Source organism: Molothrus aeneus, chromosome 2 (genome assembly GCF_037042795.1).
Source record: "Molothrus aeneus isolate 106 chromosome 2, BPBGC_Maene_1.0, whole genome shotgun sequence".
Lineage (NCBI taxonomy): Eukaryota > Metazoa > Chordata > Aves > Passeriformes > Icteridae > Molothrus > Molothrus aeneus.
Genome location: NC_089647.1, coordinates 1,054,228 through 1,078,489, shown reverse-complemented (window position 1 = coordinate 1,078,489; position 24,262 = coordinate 1,054,228). Strand labels below are relative to the sequence as shown.

At 47.6% G+C, this 24,262-nt stretch overlaps 1 protein-coding gene across 2 annotated transcripts in view; it reads right to left on the bottom strand.

The window, feature by feature from the left end:
* Positions 1 to 12,617: 12,617 nt before the first annotated feature.
* Positions 12,618 to 24,262, bottom strand: part of HUNK (hormonally up-regulated Neu-associated kinase) — a 42,363-nt gene continuing 30,718 nt past the window's right edge. Inside the window, exons 7-10 of one of the 2 annotated variants that reach the window (XM_066571838.1) lie at positions 22,444 to 22,612; positions 21,852 to 21,935; positions 18,009 to 18,189; positions 12,618 to 15,544 (exon numbers count right to left, since the gene is read on the bottom strand). In XM_066571838.1, the coding sequence (XP_066427935.1) occupies positions 14,901 to 15,544; positions 18,009 to 18,189; positions 21,852 to 21,935; positions 22,444 to 22,612 (1,078 nt within the window). In that variant the 3' untranslated portion in view covers positions 12,618 to 14,900. The remainder of the gene's footprint in view (positions 15,545 to 18,008; positions 18,190 to 21,851; positions 21,936 to 22,443; positions 22,613 to 24,262) is intronic. The other variant, XM_066571839.1, reaches the window with a different exon arrangement.

The window sequence follows — 24,262 nt, the reverse complement described above, 5'->3', positions numbered from 1 at the left end:
GAGGACCTTTGTTTTCCCCCTTGGAGGAGCAAAACCACAGAGCCACGTCTGCAAAACAAAATATTCAGCCCCTGGCAGGCAGCAAACAGCAGCCAGAGAAAGGACACAACATTTATGGGCTCCCAGAACACAGATGTAAACAGAATCTCCTTCAGCAGCAGAGAAAGCACAGGCCAGGCTGGGTGAAAAAAAAGATAGTTTTAGGTGTTGGCAGCTAAATTGGTCTTTAGATGTTGCTGAGGTATTTATAGAGCTCCTGAAAAGGGATTTGAAAATATGCCATAATTAAACATCTGAACTGGGATAATGTTGTGATAAATGATCACATGGAGGTCCCAAACACCTTAAATAGTCACTGTGTGCTCCTAAACCAGAATGTTATTGGCCCTGATCTTGATTTAATGTCCTCGAAAGGGGCTTTAAAAACAAACGTGGGACAGAGAAGTCAGGCATCAAGTTTTTATTTCAGGATTCAAAAGCCTAATGAGGTAAGGAAGCTACCAAGAGATCCATAAAAAAAAAGGCAAAAGGTTGAACAGTCCACAGCCTTGCACAGGAGGTGGTTGCAGATGTGCATGATACACAACACGGGGCAATTGCTAAACTTGCTATTTAAATGTTAATCAAATCCTTTGGAAATAGAAGCAGGGAAAAAAAAGGGATAATTCCTTTTCCTGTACTTCATCAGATGGCAGTGGGAGAGCCCACCAGCTGTGAGGAGGCTGTGGAGTGCTTGGCTCCTGTTCTGGTGATGAGGTTTTGATGAGGAATGCACTTTGCACCAAGTAATGGCTTTCCTCTGGTTCCCAACCCGGATGCAGCTGAACTGGCACGAGGGGCTGATGGACTGGTGGCACAAGGGACCTTCCTTGGCTCTTCATGAATTTCTTTCCACCACAGACACATGTCACCCCTCAGAAGAGCTGGGTAGCTCTGGATGAGCGAAAGAATACAGAACACCAGTGGTGATGGACTGTTAAAACTTCAACATTTTGGCACATCCTCCCTTGGCATGGCTGCTGAAGGAGCTGGAACAATTTACATCTCCTAAGAGACTTCACAGACATTCTTTCTTTATTGTCCAACTAAAAATACCCCAGCCTTTTGGCTTGGGCTGTTTTTAGAGGTGGGATGGTGGGCAGGCCTTTCCCAGCCAAATGCTGCACTGACAGTGATGAGTGCTGGGTGCTGAAAATGCCAGTGGATTTGTCATGGACAGCCTTTTCTCTCATCTGCTGGCCTTTCTGACAAATTCAGGACACTATTTTTTGAGGTGTCCAGCTAGTTACAGTTTTTCTCCCTCCACAATGGAGGCTGGGGGTCAGACACATTTCTCTGGGCCCCAAAGAAAGAGCAAACAAATTGGGGAACTCCGACAATTCCAAGCAGGGTATGATCTGTCTTCTTTTATTTTCTCAGATCTGTCTTCCCTCCCCACACACACCAAACAAACAGCCTGACATCATCTTCATTCAGCACACAAAATCTATAGCAAGGGAAAACACCCTTTTCCTTCCTCTTTAACTGTGCAGAACCTAATCCCAACTTGCCACAGGAGAGATGGTCTGTGTGTATTTTCCTCTTCCTGTTCTTCTATAAATAAGCTGAGTTTTGCATCATTGTCTATTAAACCATCACTGGTTTTTTTTCCTTAACTCTTTGGCAGACAAAGTGGGCAGGATGTAGCCCTTGGTATTTACAGCAAGTCCTTAACTCTGAAAGCAAAGTGGTGCTGAATCCAAAGGAGGATATCAAATGTGGATCCTAAGGAGACCTATACCTTTAGAATATGAACAAAGCTGCAAGAGTATTAAATCTGGACTCTCCTGACTTCTGTGTATAGAATCTGCCTTTGGTATAGCATTACATTCATTTTTTTCCTCTGTCATTCAGATGCACAACCCAAGCATGCCAACGTGCCCATACAAATGTTAGGAGCATTTTAAGTTCCTCGAGGATTTTGTAAGCATAGGGAATAAAGCTAAATGGAACAATTTTTCCAGCATAGTGTTACACACAGCAGCCTCCTGAATAATTCCATATGTGTGCCGTCTCAAAGCAGTGAAATCAATCAGTCAAAAGCAATCGGTCCGGTGCAAATTGCCAATGTGTGTGTGGAAATAAAAAGACATGAGGGGCTTTGACCACTCCTGTGATTTTTTTTAAGAGCTGCTAGACATCCTTTGTTTGGGATGGGCTGTTCAGTTATCACCCTGGCTGTGCTTGAAGAGCCAGGAGTGTGAATTAACACATCTTTGTGTGAGAAGCTGACAGGGCAGATTTTCATTTCTCCTCAATATGCCTGTGTGTACATAGAAGATATGTGTACCACACAAATTTATCCGTGTCAGAGTGAGCTGCACTGTCACATGCCTGCTGGCACAGAGCTGGGACAGGCTTCCAGAGCCTGCCAGGATGTGGATGTGACCTCCAGCTCAGCTGGCAGGGCATGCCCTGAGCTCTGTGCTCCTTGCCCCGCTCCAGAGGGACAGACTGAACCATCCAGAAGGACAGAACGAACCATCCGTGGTTCCTGATGGCATCAGCTCAAAGAAACTTCTGTTCCAGCCCAGGCCCCACCTCACCTGAGCTCCCTGCTGGATGGGAAAGCTCAGACCTGGTTTTCATGGAGCTGATGCTCTGCTCTGTGCTCTGTTTTCACCTCTGTTCCTCAGGGCACAGGAATCCTCCTCTCCCTCCTCTACCCTCACATCCCATCCCATGGATGGACCTTTATCCCTCTCCTTGATCTCTGCAAGGGACACAGCCCTCCAGGGGGTGCAGCCAGACATCAGTGACTGCTCAGTGACCTCGGCACTTCACCCAGAGCCTCCCCAAAAACACCTTGCAGCCCCTGGGCCTTGCTTTGGAAGTTTGAGGTTTCTTTCTGTGGAGCTGGGCTCACACCCTCAGCCTGAGCAGAGGGGCCCGAGGAGAGCTCCAGGACACAGCCAGGGGTGTCAGGCTCTTGTTTCCCTGCAGCTGGCAGCAGGGTTGGCTCTGTGGACACAAAGGCACTCAGCCCCCAGGAAAAGCAGGGTTCTGCTGGCCCCTCTTTCCTGCTCTGGGCTCAGGAGGATCCACAGAGCCCCCAGAGCAGGGCTGGGGCTGGGGCTGCAGCTGACTGTGCTTAGAACACACTCAGGAGTGACAAAACCCCATTGAGGGACTGTGACCATGAGTGTTACAGGAACAAGTTCCACTTTGGTTGGGTTGTCGTGGCTCTGTGTGTGGTGGAGCTGTGCCAGGGCAGGAAATACTATGTATGGGCTGTACATTCATTGTCAGCCAGAGGAAGACTTTATAAAAATACAAATATATAATATATATAAAAATACAAATATATAAAAATACAAATATATAAAAATATATAAGATATAATATAAAAAAGAAATATACAAATAGAAACATAAAAATATAAAAAGTAAATATATTAAAATATAAATATAAAATTGCAGAAAATATATATAAAATACAAGTATAAAAATATATAATATTAAAATATTAACATATAAATATAAAAATAGAAATATAGATGAAATATAAATGCATAAATATATAAAATACAAAAATATAAAATTATTTTATATAAAAATATAAATATATATAAAATATAAATATATTTTATATACAAATATAAATATCTTTATTTATATTTAATATACAGAATATTAAATTTTAAAATATAAATGTGTAAATATAAATATAGAATACAAACACATACTACAAATATATAAAATATAAATATAAATATAAAATTATATAAATATATTTTATAAATATGTTAAAATATAGAGATTACTAAAATATTGATATATTTATATATGAATATATTAATATGTATTATACATAGAATGCAAATATATAAATATATAAAATACAAAAATATATACATATAAAAATATATACATGTATATTATATAACTATAAAAATATTAACGTCTAGAAATATATAAAATGTACATCAATATATGAATATGTATGTAAATATATGAATACAAAAATATATAAATATACCAAGGCAGGATCTGCCCTGTGTGTAGTCTCTGCTGTCACTGGCCATGTCCTGCCAGCAGCCCAGCAAGAAGCAGGGGCAGCTCCTGGTGGCAGTGGTGGCCAGGGAAAGGCCCCCCACCCCTCCTGATGGCAAAGGCTGCTGCCATTGACAGGCTGGCTCTGCAGCTGAGTGTTGGAGTGTGGCTGTCACATCGCCCTGACAGGAGCAAGTTGGTTTGAAGGCATTTTCAAAGCAGGAACCACGGGATATTTTTAACTGATTTGTGCTTGCAGGAGAAATATAGTCACTTTTATTTAAACACAACCTGAAATTGCTCAGCCCACGTTGATAGGGCATGTCAAGTGGGATGTGTAATGCCAACATGTCCTACAAGCATCATGACATACCTATATTTAGTGGAGCATCCATTTAGTATGAAAATCCCTGTGCTGAGCATGAAGAAAATGACTTTTCCACACTTGATGCTTAGAGGGGGAACAGCATAAAATCAGCTCTGAAAGTGGCTTCTGACCTTTCTCCTGCCACACTGTGCTGTCCAAAATAACCTTTCACATGCAGCAGTTTAGCAGCTCCTTGTCTTGAAGGGGACCACATAGAAACCCCTCCCCCAGGGAAGTTTTGGGAATGAAACCTTTGCCAGCATTAATGGTTGAGCTGCCTCCAGCCAGGCCAGGCTCTAGGCCCATCTGAAAATATCAGAGCCCCCCACCTTCATCTGATTAAAAGAACCCAAACAGTGAACTGCAACAAGCTGTTGGAATTGTCACCCTTCCTCCTCCAAGGCAAAAGGATAACAAAAATATAATAAATAACAAAAACCCCCAGCCCACAGAGAGCAATCCTTCATGCTCCTGTCAAGTGCAGAATCAGCCAAAGGTGTCATTGTGCCTGTATCACACCTGTCAAATCCAGGAAAGGATGAGGATGTGAAGCAGAAATCACAGACAGCTTGGAGAAGCCAGCCAGAGGCACACAGAGACACAATGTACCACACAGGGATTTTTCAGGCTTTGATGACAGCAGATATTTGGATTCAGGAGCATTTGCCAGGGGCCATCACTTGCTGGGGAGACTGAGGCTGAAACCATTCCCTTTCAAGTCAGCCTGGCTCTGCAAGGCCTCAGGTTACTGAGACAAATGTGGCTTGTAATCCATATGATAGCTGAAATTCTATATTAATATAATTAATGGTATTTATCTAGTTTCTTGTTTGTGGCTGTGTTATTGCTGTGAGCTCTTTTCTACTTGGGTGGATCTTGACCCTACCAGGGGTGTTTTTCATATAGGAGTTCCTGCTTAATAAATGAATATTGGTTGATTTGAGGGGAGAGCTCCCTCTAAGCATCTGCAAAACTAATTTAGGCTTTTCCTCCTAACCCCCCTTACAAATGCTCCTTTTTGCAGGGCCTGCAGACAACAGACATCACTTCTGAAGGATTATCACACTAACCAACATTTTAACCCCCCGTTATCCTGCTCCTCTCCACTGGTGCAGGGTGCAGGATCCATCTTGATCACAGCAGTGCCTGCCATAAATTCCTTGCTGATCCCTGGGGAAGTCTTCCAGGCATTCCAGCCACCATAAAATCAACAAGTGGCTCCCTCACAGGGCTTAGCTGGGACAGGGGTGCATTGTCCACTCCTCTGAAATCCTCTTCTCTTTCTTTCCTTCCAAATACTGAAGCGAGCAATATTTTAATGTCTCTCTTTCCCACACCTTGTGGGACCTTCCCAAAGAGCAGTGCCAGGATTCCCAAACCCATCCAAAGCTCAGCCATCCATTGCTGCTGAGGTTAGGGTTAGGTTTAGGTCTCAGTTTGTGTCTATTTTTTTTTTCCTATCCATATGAGAATAACGGAAAATGGCAGTTTAAGGTTATTTTTTCTGTTTAACCTCCTCCTGGTAACCCAAGTGTGCTGCACAAAGCCCTTATCAGGGCTGCAGGGCAGGTTTGAAGATAAGCATTGTTTCTCTCAGTCACGATTTGAGAGTGAAGTGGTGGGAGTTTCATTATCAAAGGCTGGCCCAGCTGCCAAGTTTTAAACAATTCTGAGATCAGCTCGTTCTGCCTCCCTCCTGCTGCTCCCTGTCCCTGCTTTGAAGTGACTTTTTGGAAGGAGTTAATCAAGTGCAGGGCTTCCAGGCTCTCCTGCAAGCCAGGCTCAAGCACAACCCAAAGCCTGAGACTGTGAGGGCCACGAGAGGTTTTCCTTGCTTCACTTTACCCTGCTCCCGATATCCCTGCTTGCCCTGAGTGTGTGTTTACCTCAGAAAGTGTCAGTTCACATTTTGGGGTTTTGGGCTTGGATCTGGGGACTTTTTTGCTTGATTTTGTTTCTCCCATGGCGAAGGAAAGCAATCCAAATCCAGCAGAGCGCCTGCTAACATTAAATTCATGTTTTTCAGGGTTGGAGCTGACACAGATTTCTTTCTTAGCCAGTCAGTGGCAGCCCTACATCAATTGGGAGGATGTGGCAGCCCAGTAGGATCCACTTGACAGACATGCCCCGAGGTTTTAAATTGTCTTGGTCTTTTACACAAATTGAACAAATCCCACAAAGCTGCTGTGTGGCTCCTGTGCTCCAGTCCTTCTGGGACTGTGTCCTCCTGCCCTGAAGTGAGCTGAGGGAACCTGCCAGTACCCTGGGAAGCAGGAAAAGCAGGAGCAGAGTCATTCAAATGCTTAACACCTCCCCTGAATGCAATTTGCATTGTAGGAAGACCAGGTAATTTCTCACCGTGCCAGTCAGATAGAGAGCAGATGCTTCCCCATTTTACACATCAAAGAAAAGGAAATCAAGGTTGTAAAAGCTCTGTTTTCCTGCCTAGTTCCTCTCAGAGATGGGGGGAGCTGCGGGGTTTGTGGCTTTGGAAGCCTCTTAGGAGGCACCTGGTGGGACACACAGCCAGGATTTGGTGGGACACACACCCAGGACATGGTGGGACACACAGCCAGGATTTGGTGGGACACACAGCCAGGATTTGGTGGGACACATACCCAACACCTGGTGGGACACACACCCAGCTCTGACCCCAGGCAAGGATGACTCCATGAAACCTCTCCTGCAGGCATTCCCCGTGTTCCCACCCTGCTCCCCTCCCAGACCACAGCAGCTCATGGAGGAATGCAGCTGATCCTCATCAGCATGGAAATGCTGTTCTTCCAGCTGAAATCAAATGGTTATTTTGCTCCAAGTGCCAGAATTCAGGCTTGCCTGTGTTTCCCTCACGATCTCTAAGAAAAAGTGATGCCTGACTCATGGCTGCACTGATTCACACCTGAGAACTCCCAGTACTGGGAAGAGCCCTGCAGACACTCAGGGAGAGATGGTTTTGGGGGGTTTAGGAGAGTTGGCATTTCTTCTCACACTGTCTCTTGGGCTGGGGGTGAGTGTCTAAGGGGGCAAACCTCAAAGCCCTGCACCCCAGAGTCACAGCACTGTGACAGTCACAATACTGTCCCTGAGGAGCCCCTTGGATTTTCCCAAGGAGAAATGGTTGTTTTCTTCTTGTTCATGCAGCCCCAAAACATCTGAGCTTGGTCCATGCAATTGCTCTGCCCTCCACACCCCCTGCTCAGCCAGGCTCGAGGGCCAGGGGATCCTGTAATCTAAACAGGACAAGAGTGACAAACAAGGCAGGAGCATGTCCCCTCAAGAGAGAGGGATGTGGGGCTGATGGATGAGGGGAGAGGATTGATGGCAAAGAAAGGGTTGATGGCAATCCCCAGCCTAATAAAACTCAAATAGGGCAATTTCTTATTCCGAAATCCGTCAGTGACCTTTGGCGAATCAATTCATCTCTGTCTGTGCCTCTAGTAAATGGGAATAATACAGCCTTGCTGTCTGGAAAACCCTTGGTGATTCTCAGATGAAAGATGTTTTATTGGTGGCAGTATCATCCTTCACTGTCATTAGCATGATAACAGATCCATCACCTAGCAACAGAGCAGCCTGTCCACGGATTTCTCCTGGATTTTGGCTCTCTAGCAACCTGCTTTTCATTGCAAGAGGTTTTACAACCTGTGGCTGCTCTTCCCTTCGTTCCCCTGCTCCAGACAAGCACATCTGCCACACCCCAAGCCCTCCTGCCCCCTTTCACTGCCCCCTTGTACCTCTTACCATCACAGCCAACAAAATTTGCTTCTCTTAGCTAAAGCATCCCAGCAGAAGTTCTGAATTAAAATATAAACTTCATGCAACCTCAGGAGTACAACTATCTTTCAGATGTGCACAAATTACAGGGGGGAAAGCAGCAATCAGGAAGCTTTGTAAAATTTTGCAGAAGGCACAGTTTTTGAGGACAAAGTTGCACTACATGAATGTCACCAACCACTGGAGATCAGGAGTCCTGCCAAGTCCTGTGGTGCCTTTAGACATGTGACAGGAGCACTCCTTCCACCCTCGAGTGATGCACAGACCAACCTAAACCACTAAAACCAGCATCAGCCACTGCTTGGAGAGAGGATCAAAGGGAAAGATAAGGATAGCAAAAGCATTGTCCTGCCTTATCCAAGACAAGCCCTCCCTAATACTTATTTTTTGTCTAAGCCCTCTGCTCAAGCACAGCTGTTTTGGGAAGGCCCCTTGCTGGAAGAAAGAGGGGGAAGTTGTGCACCAGGATTTTTAGGTATTAAGGAGCAATAAGATTCATGTCTATTAAAATACATGAATTCATGACTGCAACCCTCGGGTTACATGACTGGTTATTAAAAAATACTGCACAGTCAGTAGCTCTTTCAGTTTCTGAAGGCACAGCAGCCACTCCAAGGCATCAATTACTTTTTCTTTCAAAGATGAAAACCCCCCCAGAGCCATCTCATGTTTCCAGGTCAGTACCTGGGCCTGAGCAGGGCTGTCACCATGGTGCTGACAGTGTGACACTGTGACACGGGTAACTGCCAGCAGTTTGCCTTTCTTGCCCTTCATCACCCCAGCACAAAGTACAAACCACAATGGCTTGAAGAAGTTGCCTTTTAAGGTTTTATTTACCGTGCCTGAAAGGATTTGAGGATGGGCAGTGTGAAACCCCTGTAAAGAATTGTTTCTGAGGTGTCAGCAGCCCTTTGAAGAGCTGAGTGTGACCTTCCCTAATTGCTGTGTAATCCCATCCTCAGCCTGGGAGGCACAGGTACATAAATAACCAAATAAATAAATAAATAAATAAATAAATAAATAAATAAATAAGCAATCAGGTTCTCAGCCTGGCAGTGGTTTGGGGTTTGTGTCTTCATTCAAAGGGGGTTGCAGGTAACTCAATAAAGATGATCCTGTCCATACAAGCTGCTCTCTTGGCAACCACAATTCAAGCACTGGGAAATATTCTGAGCAAAGGATGTGCTGGGAAGAGAAGGAATTGGTGAGCACATAGCATTAGGCTCTCCCAGCAAGGACAGAAATGAGGAGGGTGTTTGTTTCCTGACATCCTGCCTTCCCTGGAAGGTCTGAGCAGCCCTAAATCAGTGCCACAGGATCCAGGGCCCCAGGCATCCCAGAGCACAGGCCCTGAGAGGGCTCAGTGGGTGCCACATCCCTGGTTCCTGCCAGCATTGCTCAGCACACAGCAAACACCAGCAGGATTTTCATCCTCAGCCCCATCACTCCTGCATTTGGATCAGCTCTGGTGGGCAGGGAAGTCCCATTTTCCATGGAGTCACCAGTTTGGGTGGCAGGGGAATTCTCCATCACCGCCCCAGCCCCGTGCTGGCCCTGAACACCTTGCACAGAGCAGGAGGGGCTGTGGGAGCACAGGGCAGCTGTGCCCAGCTCAGCTTCTGTGTCTGCCTGGCTCATTCCTGCTCCTGCAGCCCAGGCCACCCTGCCCTGCCTGCAGAGATGCAATTCATCACTGTGGAGGCTGCTGCAAGCCCCAGCTGGGCTCAGGGGCTCGGCCCAGCACTGGGCAACAGTGCTGGGGGCCTTTTTGGAAGGAGATTTTCCCACTGGTGTGCAGTGCCTGAAGGCAAAGGGAGGCTCTTCCCTCCCTGCTAACACTGGGGGTGCAGGTGGAGCTTCCTGAGGCAGGAAAGTGCCTCTGACACTGAGCAGGTCCCTGCCATGGTGGGAATCAAGGGCTGCTTGTCAGAGGAATGGCTGCATTTGGATTTTTGAAGGGTCTCCCATCCCTCATGCTAATGAAGGGTTTTAACCTCATGGAAAATCCTGCAGTGTGTGCAAAGTCTTGGCTCAGGGGGTCCATCAAAGGCAGGGAGATCACTGGAAACCACAGGTCTGCAGCTCTGTGAGTGTGTCCATGCAGGGCCATTGTCACCTCAGGTCCCCATGGCAGGGCTCCCAGCCTGGACCAGAGGCCAGACAGTCCCAGCAGCCCATGAACCCAGCACATCCTCCCTTCCCTGCAGTGAAACACTGGAATGGAGTGCTGGAAGAGGGGTCTGGTGATACACCATCCTGGGAAGGCACCAGACATTCTGCTCTGCTCCCCTGACATTTCTGCAGATGTTCACTCAGGGCAGCAGCCACTGCCCACCCCCAATTCCCAGGAATTGCCTGGAGAACAGGAATTCCTGAAACACCTGCCCACAGTGCAGTCTGGGCTGTGAGCAGCACTGAGCAGCTCCCAAAGGAATTTTGGGGGGCCCTCTCCTGCTCACACAGGCCTCCAAGCCCTCAGGGACCTGTGCACCTGGGATTTGAGCAGCTCTGCCTGGGCCAGGCCTGAGCCTCTCTCCTGGCAGCTCCTTTCCATCCCTCAGATGTTGCAGCAGCCTGAAAGTGAACATTGCACAGCTTGGAGTGCTGGCTCAGCAGAGAAACCCCAAACACAGCTGCTGAAGGGGGAGCCGTGCTCTCCACAGCACCATTCCACTCATTTAGGAAGGGGAAAGGTTAGCACAGGACTGCTTTCAGTCTGGGCATGCCATTTTACCCAAATCTGGGCTCTCAGACACTTGCTTTTCCCCAGCCTCACATCCTGAAGCTCTTTCCCTGCATGAGCATCCAGCTCTTTTCATGCAGGCCTCTGCCCCCAGCCATCCAGGCCAGCTGCACTGCCACTTCCAACAGAGCCCTGAGGCTCCAGAAATGTCAGCAGCAGATTGAAACCTCTCAGATTTGCTTGGGAGCCTCCCAGGCCAGGAGAGCTGGTGGCCTGTGACAGTTTTGTCACCGTGTGCTGACAGAGCCAGGCCCTGTCCCTGGCAACTGCAGTGACAGCTTTGCACAAGCCTGCTGTGTCCTCCTTCTCCCAGGCTGCAAAAACTGAATCTCCTGTCTCTGGGGCCAGGAATCCTGAGGCAGACCCACTGCAGATCAGTTCTGTCACAACTGAAATCTCCCTTTGTGCTTAAACAAAATAAAAAGCCTTGGGTTTCTGCTCATGAGCTGTCAGGAAAGGTCATGGCTGGGAGCATCTGTCACAGATCCCATCCCAGCACCCTGAAAAAATGTCTGAGCCCTCCTGGCTGCTTTTGACCAAAGGGAGAGTGAAATCAGACAGTTTCCAGGTTTTATGAGGAGTGGTGACCAGGTAGAGGAAACTCCAATCAGCTCATTGGGATGCACAGGAAACCTGGTTCCACACATGGCAAATTGCCTGGGAGCAGCAGAGATGGGAGAGAAAAACCTCATTTTATCTAACAGCCATTGGAAATAAAGCCTCTGGTGACCTTTCTTTTTCTGGATTCTGTCCTTTCTGCTTGTAAGAGATACAAGGAATTGGTTTTTTTTTTTCCCTTGTGTAGGTAGAAGAGTGCTCTTCATACAAATATTAATAAATATCATATTTCTTTCCATTTTAAAACAAGCTTAGCACCTCACACTTACTCAATAAACATCTTATTTTCTTCTCAGCTGGCAGGGAGAAGCAGAGATGCTCTTGCAAACTCCAAACCACTCTAGGCTCTCTCCAGAAGCCCTTTGTTCTTCTGATTTCTCTCAGTCATCCTATGAGAGGCTTCCTTTGGGATCAAATATTTAGGAGCTCTCCAAGGAAGCCATGTGGAAGAGAAAATTGTCCATTTGTGGCCACAGAGGATGGAAAAATCAGGGAAGAGACAGGCAAAACCCCAACTCCTGCACACAGCACCAGTGCCCCTGGATTTTCTGCTCACTTCTGGATAAGCATGGCCAATGTGAGCTTGGTGCTATAAGCAGTGAATTTTTTCAGTATTTAGCAGCCCATTTACAGGAGAAGCACAAAGACCAACACCTTCAGCAACAGCTGCTGATTCCTGCTCCTTCTCACTGAACAAATCCAACACCTGTTTTTCCAGGCAGAAGAGCCTGAACAAAACCACTTTTACCACTCTGGCTCCTGAACTGCTGCCCAGTGATCAGCCAGTTTGCAAAACCCTCCTGTAAATGCTTCACAGCAGCTCAGAAAGGCCCCACAGAGGTGTTTCCATTCCAAAGCTCAGAACTGCTCTTTTCCCAACACCCAGCCTGAAGTGTAAGGTGCATTTTCAGCTGTCAAACACATTCAAGACAGGTTTGGTGCCAAGACTGAGGCAAACACCAAAAAAAGATCTCAAACTTCCACTAGACCAGGCTGCTCCAAGCCCCATCCTTGTATTTTTTGTCCTGAGATTTTAACTTTGCTCTGCAGTGACCTGGCAAACAAAGTCAGCAGTCTGTGGCAATCTTGTTCCAAAAGTACATATATTTAATAATGATACCAAATACAGCTTTTGCCCCCTGGAATTTCCACCGTGATATTCAGTAGGTCCCTTCTGTGGTCACTGCAGTTGAACTGTACATGGCTACTGACTATGCTGAATACATGGTTATGTTTTAGCAGTGTAGTACTCATATATTCTCTATAAATATAATAAAATACTTCAGATTTGTTTTCATTCTGATCCTTACACATATTTCCTGTGTTTCCACGAGTGAAAAAAAAAAAACAACCCAAAACAAAACATGTCTCTTTCCTGCCTCCCCCAACCTTTTATTGGGTTCCAAATAAACCTGAGTTTGCAATTCAAGTTGGCATCTGCCATCTGCTCGGGTATGGGAGTCTGATGAACACAAAGAGGGGATTTCAGTGGTCCCTGATTTCAGTGGTCCCTGATTTCAGTGGTCCCTGATTTCAGTGATTCCTGATTTCAGTGGTCCCTGATTTCAGTGGTCCCTGATTTCAGTGGTCCCTAATTTCAGTGATCCCTGATTTCAGTGGTCCCTGCCCACTGGCTTGGCAGCACAAATATGTTCTTAGCATGAAGAGAATGAAAATGCTCTGACATTTATAAATGAAGGAGTTGAAACGGCCCCCTTGGGATGAACAGGTGCTCTCCACAAGCAGATCTGAAAATGGATAAAACTATTCCAGGACTGTCTTTTCTCATCATATTGGGGTTTTCGTGTGTATTATTTTACACAACTCCCTCAGAGGTGGGAGTCCTCACTGCACTGAAGGGTCCAAGATGCTCCTGGACTCTCCAGGGCCAAACCCCAGTGCTGAGGGAAGGTCCCACCTGCAGGGATGAGATGGGTGCTCTGGGCATCACTCTGCTGCTTTTGCCAGCACTGAGCAGCCCAGTTATCTGTCAGTATTTGGGTTAATGTCCATTTTTTCCTGCAGATTTTGGTGTCAGGCCTGTACAAAGGCTGAGCTATGCCCCTCCTGACCCAGGCTCTGAATATCCTGCTCATGGAACTGGAAGGAAAACTTCCCAAACAGGGGTAACCCTCAGCACCTGCACGGACACCAACAGGGCAATGAAATTGTTTGTAAAAGTATGGATGAAAACAGGGCCTGGATTCCCACCAGTGGTAAAATTCCATCTTCCAAGGACAAGAATTAACCACCTCTGCTTCCTGGGTTTTGAAATGCCATTCAGTGGTGTCAGCAGAACCAGGCTGGAAGAAGCCTTGCTGAGATGCTCTGAACACACAAACACGTGCGCAGGGGTGGTACAGATGAGAGAAAAGAGCAATCTTTATCTTTGGCTAAACCTTCTAATTTATAGGAAATGGTTGGAGGGCAGAAACAGAACCAAAAAGATGTTGCCAACCTCTCAGATGTATCATTTACTTAGAAAAACAAGACTGGTATACAGAACATGGTGTCTTTTAAGAAAGTCAATCTCCACTGCTCATAACAATACCCAATTTTTGGTAACCACTACATTACCAATCTTGGAGTATAAAATGGACTTGGTACAGGCTCATGTGTCCTTTATTAGTCTTTTTAATTCACTGCAGCCTCAGAGAAGCCTTCAGGTGTGTCCAAAGCAGCTGCCTTGGTGTAACAGGGACCAATGCAGTGAATTTCCACATGATGACACTTGTTTTTAAATAATCACAGTTTTCTTCATGAAAAAAATGATTGTGTTATTACCTACTTTATGTAATTAACAGCAAAATCTGCTTTGAATTCCAATATTCCCACTTTTTCTGAGCTAGACCACTCATGTCTTTACTCAAGCTTTTTACCACCTCCATCTTCTCGGCAGGGCTTGTCAGCAAGCTCACTTTGGACAGAGTACTGGCATTTCCCCCTCTCCTGGCCCAGGAGCAATGCCTGCAGCAGCAGCACGGGCTGTGTGCCCCAGGCAGATGGAGCAGGGACAGTCTCAGCACAGATCCTGGCCAGGCACTGATTCCCTGGAGGAACCAAACCCTCGGTGCTCGTGGTTCTTCCACCCAGGTGAGAGCAGTGAAAATGCAGATCCACGCAGCTCCTGCAGGGTGTTTTACTGTACAGTCAGATGCCAAATGTGAATATTTCTTAACAGCACAAGCAGAGCCCTTTCCTTTCAACTGTAATATGCAGGACAGCGCCTTCCTTGCAAGCAAACCTCCGATTTCCTGCGCCGCACCACCGCGGGGTGACAGCATCGTGCCTGTGGCTTTCCCTTCTTGCTCAAAGGGGAAAAAGGTTAGATCCCAGAGAAGAGCAGTGCAAATCCCAGGATGTCAGGCTAACACTGGCCACTGACAGCCTCTGTGTTGAAGGAAATCTGTGTGGGGCTCATCTGCTGCAGCTGAGGCATCCTGGCTTCCAGGGGCTTCTCGCTCGCTGACTGCATGCTCTGGTTCCTCTTCCTCAGCATCTGTCCGATCCCCATCATGGGGAACCTGCCCCTGCTTTTCACACAGTTTGGGCTGCCCAGGGGGTTGCTGGGGACCAGCTGGGTAGGGGACACTGCCTCTTCCTTTGCCTGGTACGCTTTCTCTTCATAGGTGAAAGACACCTGGGTGGGGTGGACGGGGGACGTGCTCCCCGGGGGAAAGAGCGGCGACAGTGTCCTTTCACTGGAGCTTTTGTAAGGGAAATTCATTGGAGAGCCCAAAATTCTGTACTGGTGAGAGGGGGAAACCTGGTCTATTTGGTCCTCCCTGTCCACTGACTCGAAGGAGTGCACGATGTTGAGGATGAGAGGGGAGTCCTTGGGGCGGCCCCCGATGCGAGACGGCTCCGGCTGCGGGGACTCCTGCCTCTTGAGGAGCCGGGGCGTCCTGGGGGGAGCCTGCTGCACCTCCAGGTATTCCAGAGAGCTGGAGGTCACACAGCCTGTCCTGGCTGCCAGGGGCTCGTGGAAAGGGCTCACACCACCGCTGGAGTCTGCAAGGCAATGGGAGAAGGAAGCAGGAGAGCACACTGCAGTTACCAGCACTGCCCACAGCCACAGGAACCTGGATGGATGCAGCAAACAATCTGGGATGCACTCACAACCCAACTCCCTCACCCTCTGTACTAACACCATTGCTTCCCAGGTAATTTATCTGCCTTCTTCCTCACAGGCAGGAAAAACTTAAGGCTTAAACTCAAACAGGCACTTGAGAAGGAAAAGCACAGATGTCTCCAGCTGTTTGTATTAATTATATCCACACTACCACACACACACACACTGAGGAATCTCACATTTCTCTTTTCTCAGTGCCACTTTGTGTGGCTCTTGCCGGGCCTGTATTCCCTGACACACTTAGAGACACAGGGGAGCACAGTGAGTTAATCCCTGATGTCTCTCTTTGCATTTTGGAACAAAGTCTGGTCCTGGTTTCACACATGTAAATATGGAGTAGCAGCACTGGCCAGCACAGCCTGTTACAGTTGGAACAGATTTGCTGCACCAACTTCAGCAAGAACCTTCCTCCAGCATGGGCTGAAAAGAAATGGAACAAAATCTTTGCAGGATTTGGCCCAGTCAAACAAAACAGCTTGTGGAGAAGATCTGCCCAGCTCCTACAGAACGCTTGCACTGCCTCGTGCCAAGCTAATCACAAGCAAGCACGTTCTGCTGCCTTGATGGAAAGCTGTCCAAGGAACCTGACTGCCAGGCCCTCCTAATTGAATTAACTGGTAGCTATTCCATCCGTTCCCTGCGTCTCAAATCATCTAAAAAGGATCTGAAATAATTTAGCTCTGCCACCACTCAGGTCCCAGCCACAAATCTCAGGTGTATTTCTTGTGGAGGGATGGTCTTGTCAGGGGTTGAGACCTGAATGGGTGAACAGAATGAAATCTCACACTTGTCTGGGAAAAGTAGAAAGAAGTTCATTCCGACCATTTCTTTCTAAAACTGGCAAAAATTATTTAAGATGTGCCAAAATATAGTCTCCATAAGCAGAGAAATGCTTTAGCTGAGATCTGCATGATTTTCAGAACAAAAAGAGCAGGGAGAAACATAAAGTATAGTAGAGGTGGCCTTTGAGTCCTAGCAAAATAGAAGTATTGTATTTGAATATCTGTATAGAGGCTTTGCCCCAGAGGTCCCGTTTGTCCTTGATGGGCTGCAGCTGTGACCAATGGAGATAACTGGGATAAAAGGGGGCAGGTTAGCCAGTCAGGGAGAGCCTTGGAGGAGCCCTGGACTGAGAGAGAACAGCATGTAGAAGAAGGAGTCTGTGCTGTGAAGATCTGCAGCCATAAGAATGCACCGAGGAGGTATGGGACTTTAGAAATCGGATAACAACAATATGGGACTCTAGAAATAGAACAGCAACAATAAAGAGGGGAAAAAAATCAACTAGATTTTCTTCCCCTTGTTCCTTCCTCCCAAAAGGAACAGTAAATCTGAGCAAAATGGGCATTTAAAATTTTTTTTTACATTTTTTTTAAAGGAGCTATGTCCCATTCCTGCCCAGCTCTCTGGAGTCCTGTCACCCTGCAGCAGAGGTTCCCGAGCTGCCAGACAAACATGACTTGGACAATTTTTTCTCACTTTGAGCACAACAAATGATAAATTATCAAGTCATGACAATGAGCATGAAAGCATCACAAGCCACCACTCTGAATAGCCCCCTGACCCCTCAGTGAATGTTTTCCATCACTGTATCTCCCCTCATTTAGTTCCCTATCTAACACAGGCTATATTGCCTTGCTGCTCCTCAGTGCGTCCCATCCAGGTGTGCATTGCCCATTTTTCCTGCTCACTCCCCTTTTCCTCCACTCCTTTCTCTGCCAGCAGTTTTCACCCAGCCCTCTCAGGCTGCCCTTTGTGATTAATGCTCTGCTCTCCTCTGGCTGTCACATCTTTCCCTTTCCCTGCTCACCACTTCCCCCTGCCTTTTCCTGATGCTGAGTTTGGCAGTCCCACCTGCCTTTCCTTGAGGCTGCCCCTTTCCCATTCCTCCCAGAGGCTCCTCAGGGAGGTCAGGGATTCTCCTTAGCCCCCTCTGAGGAAAACACAGGGGCTGGTAGGAAGGAGCTTGGTTACCAGCTCTGGTTCCTCAGTGATCCAGGGTGGGTGGTGATGCTTTCAAAACAGCAGCGTGAGCGTGGAGGATTTTGTGTGAGGACGTGTAAACAGGGGAAGAAGCTGCCTTTTGAAAGCACTGCAGGAATTCTGTCAAACACAGAGAGGGAGGGCTCCTGACTGCTGAGCACCACTATGGATTCCTCAGGGCATTTCCCTCCACGTGTGCTGACATTATCCAGGCTCCTTTCCCACACCACCCCCGAAGCGACAAGGAAAGCAAACCCAGAATTTTTACTCACAAACACACACCACAGCACACAGGACAGGCTCAAAAGCACCACACCTCACATGCAGACACAGACCCACCATGGCCTTGCTCCCACTGACCTTTGTCCGGACCCCCGGCCTTGGCGACTTTCCGGTCCTTCAGCAGAGCCTTGGTGTTCTGGATCTGTGAGATAAGACAGGAAGAAGGCTGTCTATATGAAACTGGACTTTTCTCAGTTTTCTTTGGGAGCTGACGGTGAAGGATCTCCCCTTTCTTTTCTTGCTCTTTGAGTTTTTTGTCCTTTAGGTTGTAAAACAAACAAGAACAATTTGGTTTACTCAAGGGAAGTTGCAGTGACCCCCAGACCTACAAGGTGGATTAATCACCATGTATTTACAAGGAATTTATCTCAGAGTAACTAAATCCTCCATGTCTCATTTGCCTCTGATCAGTTTGCCATGATTTCATGGCTCCCATCTGCTCTGACATTCAGGCAGGTTTTGGAAAATTAAAGGACAAGGAAAACTTTTCTCTTGGAGAAAGCAGATGAAGGTTTGTGCTCCTCCATACCTGAAATACCCTACTTAAGCACCAAAATACCCCCTTTGATTTCTCTTTACTCCACTCCCTCTGAGATTTAAAAAGGTGAGCTGCAAAGTTTTAAAGAAGTTTAAAGCCTTTGAATCATTTCTCTTCTGTCCAGACAAGCTCTGGAGGAACACACAGCCCTTGCTTTTACAGCATCTCTGCAACTGCACAAGACATGGAGGGGGAGAAAATTATTGAGCCATCCCTTCCCTGAGCCATAACTCCTGGCTGTGATGGGGAAGGCAGCTGAAGGAGGAATTGCAAGAAGAAGATAGGTTTGATCTCCAGTGATGACAGAGGAAAAACAGACCCTGGGAGAAGAACTCTGAAGGGGAAGCCAATTTTCAAAGCACTGTTTTACAGGGAAAATTCATTGCATCTTCTTTCAGTCACTGGATTCAGCAAACTGCTTAACAGCCTTTACCTGCCACTGATTTCTAGGGGAGCCCAAAGCCTTATTTCACATTAAAAAAAATATTTTGGTTGCTTTGAGGTTGTTTCTCTGGTCACAGTTCTCATTTAAGCAACATGTTTTGCTCATCTGATTAGAAGGTCACTGCAAGTACAAGTCTTTTTAAAAAGTGAAGGAAAGTTCCTTCCCCCAGTTATGTGCCTGTTTTGTCTGGTAATTATGCACTGCCACTCTTGATTTTCTTTTGCAAGCTCACTGATATGGAGTCTATGAAAACCCTCAAAGTGAAGTGCATAAAAACATGAGAGAAGAAAAGAAAGATGCAGAAGCTTCTCCTGGACCACTAAACAGCTCTGGAAGCAAGACAGACATGAAGAGGCAGAAATCTGGACTTATTATGAACATTCCCAGCTCAGATGGAGCCTGGCTCCCTGCACAGGCACTTCTGGGCACTGCTGGGCTCATCAACCTTTCAGGAGTTGCAGAGTTGGAAAGAAGAGCTTCAGTGACTCACAAACCAAAGCTTTTTGTTTTAATATTGAAATGGTTGACTTGGGAGAAGAAGAACCTGAGATCCTCCTCACTGGAGGAGCCTCTCTTTGTGCTTGTGTGGTTTTGCCCCCCTCCATCCCTTATCCCCTGCAATTCCTCCTCCTCTGGCTGGCTGCAGCTGCCTGACCCTTCCACAGCCACCAAGGAGCCCCTGGTGGAGCTGTCCACCCCTGCCCACCTCTGCAGGTGCCCATCCATTGGAGCCATGCTTGGAGCCACAGTATGGGCCAGGTACTTCACTCCTGGGGAGGGTGAGGTGGCAACAACACCAAAACCAGCAGCAGCAGCAAGAACACTGCTATAATGCTGTGGGATTATTATTATTATTATTATTATTATTATTATTATTGGTAACCCCTACATTACCTGCCTCAGCAGCCAGGGAAAGGTGTGCAGCTGATCCTGGGCCTCTGGATGTTCCAGGGCTGCAGTATTTTTAGCCTGATGGTGCAGGAGCCAAGCTGCAGCTCCTCACCTGCCAAGTGCTGCTGCCTTTGCCCTCACCCTGCTGGCACATTCCCTGAGCCAGCCACTCCACACAATGAAAGCACCCCTGGCAAAGGAAACTCACATATCCGGGGCTGCCAATTAATTAATTACTTCATGCTGGATGAGCACTGCAAATGGTCTTAGGGGTGTTTCTGAAAGTGCTAACGTGGCTCAGGACCCGAATCCCAAGGTGCCACTCACTTGTATTTGAAAAGGGAAGGAAGATTTCATTCAGGGGGATTCCAGAAGTTTCCCCCTGCACTGCAGAGTGCAGGGCTGTGTCCCATGATGCAGGAGCTGTACCGGTATGCTGAGCTTGAATAGGTTGGGAATTACATCATCCTCTGCTATTTCCTGTCCTGATCTTGACCCTCAAACCTACTCTGAGCCCCAGCAATGGATCTGAAAGGCAGATAAAGGGTGTTTGCCTTGGCCACGTCTGACACGGGGATAGGACCAGGACAGCAGCTGTTCAAAATTGCAAATTCCACCTCTGAGCTCCCCTGCAGGGACAGCCATTCCTCCTGAGACCCCTTCCACAAATAAAGAGATGGAGGGAGCACAGACTCCTGCCTGCCTGCCCCTGCCCACCGTGCAGCTGGAGAAGAGGGGCAGGACACAGCCACTGCCCTTTTCCCCCTGCCTGCCCAGCTGCTGGCAGCCCCTCCTGAAGCCAAATCCTTATTTCCCATGGCTGGAGAGAGGTGGGAGAAATTCTGCTGGAGCTGGAGCTGGAGCTGACCATCCCTCCCCCTCCTATTCCCATGGCAACCTGCAGCTCTGCTCCCTGTGGACCAGTGCTCCCAATTCCTCCTTGTGAGCACAGCTACAGTGACAGAAAACCCTGTGGAACCAGAGGATGGGGTGAGAGGGACCCCAGAGCCCACCTCCACCCCCTGCCAGGATGCTCCAGGCAGGATCTGGAGCCTTCAGCTCCCAGTGGCTGCCCCTGTTTCCAGGGAACAGCTTGAGGAAGTTGTGAGAGCTTTGTGAACTGTCACATTCATTGAGTCTACCCACTGCTGGTCCATTCCCAGCAAGAAGGTTTTGATTTATTCAAGAAAAGAGTGAGTGCTTTGCCCTGATATTTCCATCTGGCTTGCAGTTCAGCTTGCCTTTATAATAAACAAAACCAGCCACGGCACAGATCTGCCCCTGCAATTAGATAATCAATCCAGGGCTGAGGAGCAGCTTTTGGAACAGGCAGCCTCCCCAAGAATGCTGCTCTTTGTGCTGGCAGGGAAGACTTGCACAGCTCACATTACTCCTGTAATTTTAGTGCTTGGCAAAGAATCAGCCAGGGAAGAAAAATCCAGCCAGGATTTAATACAAAATACCTTCTCTGCTTGCAGGCAAGAAGACTGGAGAGCAGCAGAGCAAAAGGTTAAATCTTTTGGCTGCCCAGGGGAATTCCTTCATGATGCAGAGGGCTGCCCACATCCCCTCTGCTAAGGAGCAGGGAAAATTGACTTTGAAGAGTGCTGTGCTAATCCAGCCTCACTGCTGCTGGCAGCCAAGGCAGGGTTGGCCCAGGACACCAGGAGGGTCACCCTGGCTGTCACCCAGCTCTCTGTCCTGCAGCACCAAGGGCTCAGAGCCTCGAGAACACCCAGTTTTCATCTCTTTGTAACACCAGCACCTTGCACCCCAGAATGAAACTATGGACCCCCCTGTGTTTGCATCAGATTGCTAAACAGAGATTTAAAAACATTTAATTGCTTTAAAAACCCTGAAAGTCACCTTCCTAGTTCCTCTCTTGGGAGTTACTATTTCTTTCTTTGAAAGGGAGTTATTTGTGCTGCACAGGCAGGACCACAGGCGTTTCTTTTCTCCACAATCCCATCACTTTAACCACCATCAGCAAGGATGCTCAAATTCAACCTGCTCTCAAAGCACTGCAACAAGCTTTGCTGAGCTTTACCTCATATGAGTCTTTATTGGCCTTGTACTTTTCTATCTGGTACAGCTGGTTCTTGTGGCAAACACTGTCCTGGCCTTCAGCCTTCTGCAGAGAGAAAAGCACAGAAAAGTCAAATATGGAAGATAATTAGAGAACACTGAGGTTTAATTACTGCTTAATGGACTGCACCCACTCCTGGCATTCAGTGGAGGGGCATCAGCTCACAGAGATGATGGATTTGGTCCATTGCATTTTAAATATCATTGTGGCAACGTGAAAAGGACTGAGGGAAGAGAAAAACTGAGATGCTGTTGTCAGACTGGAAGGCCCGAGCCGTGCTCAGGGACATTCCATCAGGTAAAACTTTCAGCTGACTTTTCACTTCAAACCTAAATAACTTTAAGAGCTCTTAAGCTTCCTCCTGATGTCCTGACTCCATAAGCTGTGATACTGGCATTCCAAGCAGCACAACTAACCCAGCACAGGGGCACTTCCCAACGGACGGTCCTTGGGATATTCTGTCATCCTGGCAGACCAAATGCCACCAAGCCAGGCCACCTGCAGCCTTTGTGTCCCCTCCTCCCCCAGCAGGGGCAGGAGGCAGCTGGCTCACCCTGAGGCTGGCCAGGTAGCGCTCCAGCTTCTTGTTGAGCAGGAAATAGATGGCCAGGGTGTGGCTGGCCCTGTTGGACAGCACAGTGTTGATCACATCGCTGTTCTTGTAGCCCAGCTTCTCAGTCATGTGCAGCAGCACGCTCTGGCTCAGGTCCTCCAGGTGAATCCTGCACAGGGAAGAGGCAGAGCAGGGTTTTTGGGGTGTCCCCTTCCTGGCAGAACACCCCAGGGGCTCAGGAACTGGGGGTGATTAGTTCTCTTCTCCCAGGAGCAGGCAGGTGTTGGAACCTTGGCTACTGAGAATTTCCTGGTTATTGAGACTTTGAACCCTATGGAACCCTGGTTACTGAGAATAACCCTGGTTACTGAGACTTTCTGTGCTGACAGGCTCTGACCCCCAAGAGAACACTGCATTTGACCTGATGGCAAATGTTTTGACCCAGGAAAGCCAGGCAGGGAAAGGACAGGCATCTGGGAGCACGGGAACTGCAGGAAATAACAGAATTCTCACCACTGTCCATCCCTGATGGGAAATGGCACTGTGATGCTCAGGCCATTTGTTTCCCTACACCTGCCCACTGAAAATCATGAAGATGAGCTGGTTTTGAAGGAAAAGAGGTAAAATCTGGCTCTCTGAAAAGGCCTTTTCTCCTAATCAAACAGCACTGCTCTGAACTTCACCCCCTTCCTTACCTGCTGCACAGTGTCCCTGCCCTAATTAGCAGGGAATTTCCTGCTGGAGAAAGGGGATGCACAGGATTATTCCTGCAGCTCAGAATGGCAACACTGCTGTTTCCCTGCTGTCACAGCCATGTTTATGTCTCTCTCCTCTCTAAAGTCTGGAACAGCCTCAGCCAAGGCGAGAAAAGCAGAACAGAGGTCTTGTGGAAATGCCAGAGCTTTGGCTCAGCCTGAGTTAAAACCAGATTTTTCCAAAGAGCTCTGCTCCTATTTAGACTTCTAAATGGGCTGGCCAGCTTCCCAGAGGTACCCACCAACTCCCAGCCATCTCCAGAGAAATGCTGAGTTCCAGTTGTTTCTAGAGGATATTCCTCACTCCTAATACCAAGCCTAATATCAGAGGGAGCTTATTTTGCAAGATTCCTCCCTACTTTTCCCACTCCTGCCCGGGCTCTGATGGACAGGACTCAGACAAGATGTCAAACACAGCCTGGGAAACCTCAAATAACTCATTCCCTTTGTTTCCTGTGCCTATGAACACTCCTTCTGCCCCTGAGGAATGCCTGGGGTTGGGTCTTTTTTTCACAAGTTCAAAAGCAAAACTTATCTTGGCCACTGCACGTTGAGACATCTGGGCAGCAAAAGAAATTCAAGCAATTTCGACTTGAAGTGCTCAGCAAAATGGGAAATTGTTGCTTGCCTTCAGGGAATTTCTTCAACAAAAGCAAGCCTATAAAAAGCCTGGGAAAATATTCTCCTGAAAATGCAGCTTCTGCTGTTCTCCCACCTTATCTCCACATTTTTCCCTTCCTGCCATGCTCCTGTCTTGGGGACAATGGGAGTTACCCCCATAGGAGTGGAAGGGCACTGCAAGAACATCTTGTGTGCTGATTAAGAGAGGAATTAATCCTTTGCAAATTCAGCAGTGGGTTTTTCACACACCATTTCATCACACCTTATCCATATCTGCACACTAAGGAAAAATTGGAGAAATTCCATGGAAGCTGACTCCAGGGGTACTTTCTGAGACAAGCTCAAAAGGAGCCAAGCCACACCTTTAAATATTTAAAACTTTGCAGATTATTCTCCCTGTAAAGCTCCAGTATGACAAAGTCTAGGTAGGTCAAGCACGGGAC